General features: G+C 39.4%; 1 protein-coding gene across 1 annotated transcript in view; it reads left to right on the plus strand.

Annotated features, from left to right (window-relative positions):
- Positions 1–2,797: 2,797 nt before the first annotated feature.
- diaph1 (diaphanous related formin 1) overlaps positions 2,798–4,397 on the plus strand; it is a 101,695-nt gene continuing 100,095 nt past the window's right edge. The window contains exon 1 of the mRNA XM_013916201.1: positions 2,798–3,579. Within this exon, the coding sequence (XP_013771655.1) occupies positions 3,481–3,579 (99 nt within the window). The 5' untranslated portion in view covers positions 2,798–3,480. The remainder of the gene's footprint in view (positions 3,580–4,397) is intronic.

Below are 4,397 nucleotides of genomic sequence, written 5' to 3' on the forward strand. Positions count from 1 at the left end.
TGAAAAAAAGAAAAGAAAAAAGAATAGGGCAATTATTTAGCACACTCAGAAAATTGGTTATATTCCTTCCTTATGCAGTGATTCCCTGCACATGCATTGTGTATCTATTTTCTAATCATTGCCCTGTGTCAATTGCATTTGTGTATGAAAAGAAATCAAAAATCAAAAACAGTACAGGGCAGGAAACACCACAATTGCTTTCTACTAGTCAATTAACTTTCTCTGACTAGCCGTAGCCTATTGACTCTGGTCACACACTACAGCGCCTGAAGTTGACATTTTGTACCGCTAGGTGGAGCTCCTAGTCTGGGTAGTTGTATGCACAATGTGGTTACGAAGCAAAAAAAAAAGCAAAAAGAAAGCAACAAGCAGAGGACCAAAGACGACGTCATTAACCAAATTCTGTTTTAGATCCAGCCTGTGGGACTAAGATGAGCTACCTGCGATTAACAAAGAATGTGCATCAATAAAAGAGTAAGTAACAGTTTTTAGGTCAGTCCTACACCTAGATTTTCAAAGACTTAGAATTATGATATAAATATAACCCCCTAAAAGAACACTGAGTTTTCAGGCTACATGAAATTCAGTAGATTTTACTGGAGAAAAAAAAAGTTCTTTCATACCTCTCTTGAACCGATTTAGTGCTCGACTGTAACACTACTTACACTTACAAGACACTTCATTCAGAACACCTTGTTAGTGCTGGTTTACATCCCCCTTTTGCTTTTAGAACTGACTGAGCCGTTGGTACAAGACACGATGGTTTAATTTCCTGTACACCAAACTGGGACTCGACCATCTTCTATAGCCTCGGTTGCCTAAAGCTTCAGTGTGGTACACAGTGTGGTCTTCTGTGCAGGTGTTTAAAGGTCCAGTGTGCTGTGCATTCAGAAATGTTCTTTTGAATACTTTGTAACAAGTGATTATTTGAATTACTGTTTCCTTCCTATCAGCTTCAAGCAGCATGACCATCCTCTGACCTCTAGCATCAACAAGACATTTTCACCCAGAGAACTACCACTCTGACCATTCTCTGGCAATCATGGCACATTCAAACTTCCTTAAATTACCTTTCTTCCAAATTCTGATGCTCAGTTTGAACTTCAGCAGGTCGTCTTTAATATAAATGCATTGAGCTACATTGTGTCACACACGCACATACACACAAACACTAATATATATAATTCCAAATGTAATATATAATAATTCCATTATATATATCTTGTTCATATTCTGAGGTAGGCTTGGGTAGCATGGGGGCCTAGTGTTAGTGCTCATACAAGAGGGCCTCAGAGTATTAACTACTCCACCACATCGAAAGGAGCCAGTTGATGTGCTTCAGGCATCGGAGTAGCCGCCTCTTGGATACCTTCCCCAGATGAATTGGAGAATAGGGTCTTGGCTTCTCTGCTTAGGTTTCTCCCCCCTGTGACACGGCAACAGATAAGCATAAGAAAATATATGTATAATGTCTTTATAGTTTGTTTCCAATAATTGAGGCTTTCTTGTAATGTTTTTTAAAATGGTCATAAGCAATAATTCACCAGACATTTTTAATTTCTTTCAAAGATTTCCTTTCAACTTTTTGTATTTTATTTATTTATTTTATTAATTTTTAGTCCACATCATCACCAGACAATTTTTAAGCCACTTAAAGCTGACCTGAGAATCATTCAAGGGTAACAGGCAGCTAATCCAAGGGGTGAAACTGTGTTGTCTACACATAACAGAGAACAGAGAAAATAACTAAAAATTGTATTGTTAGGCACTTTGTTACTTGCAGCCTACTGAAAGAATCTATAAGTTTGTTTTTAGCAACAAGGTGATTTTACCAAGAGCTATTAGTCAAAAACTTGCCGTGTCTAAGAATGGTGTGCAGTGTGTGCTTAAAAAATTTGAGGTAACTGAACAAGTGGAGAAAGAAGTTGCAAAAAAAGAAGTCATCAAAATGATCTCAGTGGAAAGGTATCATTTTTAAGTAAGAAAACACACATAAAAGGCTGAGGAATGTCAAATGTAGAAGTGGAAGAGTGAGTGTCCACATCCAAGTGTAAAAGTCAGTGAAGGCTGTCATGGTTGGGGGATGCATTTCTGCCAGTGGTATTGGAAAATTTTGTCAAAACATTTGTAATTTTAAATGCTTGATTGTGTGATTGCTTCATTACTTCAACATTGTTGAAGCAGTGTGGGATCATCTTGACAGACAATTGAACAAAAGGCAGCCAATCCAAACACAAGCTTTGGATAGCATCCTTTAACAAGCCTGGACAGAGACTAAATTTAATTTTAAAGAAATTACATAAAGAAAATAACTGTATAAAAGTTAAAGCTGTGTTGAAATATAAAGGTGGTCATACTAAGCATTGATTGTCAAGCTTGTTAGAATTGTACACATGATCGTGTTGCCTTATATACTGTACTTCCATCTACATTTGCACATATTTTAATAGATTTCTGCACATATTTTCCTAGCAAAACATTAAGAACTGACGGTTGGCTAAAGACTTTCGCACAACACTGTATAGAAAAGCCTGAACTTTCTTGCATTCTACAGTATACATAAAAAAAGCTAATTAAAGTAATTAGATAAAAGTAAGGTTCCATTTATGACACAAACACAGCTGTGTCTGCTCCCGTCTTTGTCATGTAAATATTTCACCGGTTATTAGTCTCAACTTGCACGGCATGCCTGGAAACTGTCTAGCCGATCAGCTGCATGCGGTGGAGTTAGAGCTGTCAGATAAATCCTCTCAGGTGAAGCGGCAGAACACAGGCTCCTCCCCCCCTCCAACTACTGCAGAGCGGACTGTCAGAAGAACAGGAAGACGCCTTTATTGCTAAAGACGTACTTGCTTCCCCTCTGTCAACCAGGGGTTAAAAAGTTACTAACTTCTAACAGCCATGGAAACAAATTGAGGACACACCGTCGACCTAGGTCATTGATAACACCAATTTAGCGCTCGCGCTGTGGTCGTCGAAACAACTCGTGGATAGCGGAAAGAGTTTTTTTGTTTTGTGTTTTCCTTTACCTAACTGTTACAAGCTAGCCTAGCTGAAGCTAAGGTTAGCTCAGATAGTACCGCATACATTCAGGACCTAAAATCCACGTTTCTAAAAACTTGGACTTGTGTTGCATGTGGGAAATAATAGAGTGGCGTCCTCACTTTGTATTTTATTAACGCAACAGGTTGTTTTCGTACTTTTCGTCTCGAGGAGTTGTGTTGGGCTGTGCTTTGAATTTCCCTCCTCCAGTGATACCGAGAGGCGGCTTAAACAGGGGCTCGTTTTGTCTGTTGGCTTTCTACCAAATTATTAGCAGCACTGCGCTAATTGTAGCTAGTTAGCCTGGGCACTAGCCTAGGCCCCTGGGAATTAGGAGTTGGCATTTTCCATTGACGTTTAAAATCTAAAAAAAAGGATTACTGTTCCACTTGTTTATTTTGACATCCAATTCAAGGAAACGGATTAAAAGCTAGAAATATGGATCACCAGACGGGGAGTTCTGCCTCAGCTGCTGGTCCCAAGAAGGACAAGAAATCAAAGAAGAGCTACGATGATGGAGATGGAAAAAAGAAATTTGTGAGTATCCCACTGGTTCAACTTCCTGCACCTTTATCATGTAACCATCAGTGGGGGTGGGCACCAAACTGCTGCAGTAAACCACTGATTGTCTTCCTCTAAAGTTTTAAGTAAAGCTACAAAGCGGCGAGCTGACACCGTACCTGTAATTACTTTCGCCCCTTGGAGCTGGCTTCTCACCAGCTGTCAGTGCAGCTTGAAATGGTGCTCAATAGGATTCACGACTGAGGTCAAAGTACTAGAAAGTCAGCATATGAGGAAGTAACTGGCACTTTAACTCCGAAGACATAAACTCTCCCATAAACCTTATATTTTGCAATCCCGACGAGCTCCCGGCAGCTCAAGCACCAAACCTTTCATTTGCACATGTGCAGTTAATAATTAGTGTTTTCTTCTGCAGTGGGTTTTATATATGGAGTTGCTATGTAAAGCAAAAGTATTTAAATAGAACTGTATAAGCGAATGAAATAACTTTGTGATAAGGTGGGGCTAAAATCTTCCCAAGGTGACTTAATCTAAATTACTTTAGGTGGTTTCTATTTGGCTTTGTCAGCATGTATGATTCAGCGTGGTGCGTGCCTGCCAGAGTTACCAGTAGTGATGTCTGTCATCAGCAAACTGTTTTGTAATAGAACACTTGGTCATGTCTAGCAACAGGTGAAACCCGATAGGGTGAAAAACGGTAACCATAGAGAATGCAGAGACCAAGTAAACGGTTAGTTTCAAAGAGTTTTCAGTCCATATTAGAGCCCACGTAATTAAATATTTGGTGCTTTAGAGCCAGGTGAAAGGAAAATGTTTCATAGAGCAGGTGTTCT

This window comes from Pundamilia nyererei, unplaced genomic scaffold, assembly GCF_000239375.1.
Source record: "Pundamilia nyererei isolate P.nyererei 1_Seehausen unplaced genomic scaffold, PunNye1.0 scaffold00008, whole genome shotgun sequence".
NCBI lineage: Eukaryota > Metazoa > Chordata > Actinopteri > Cichliformes > Cichlidae > Pundamilia > Pundamilia nyererei.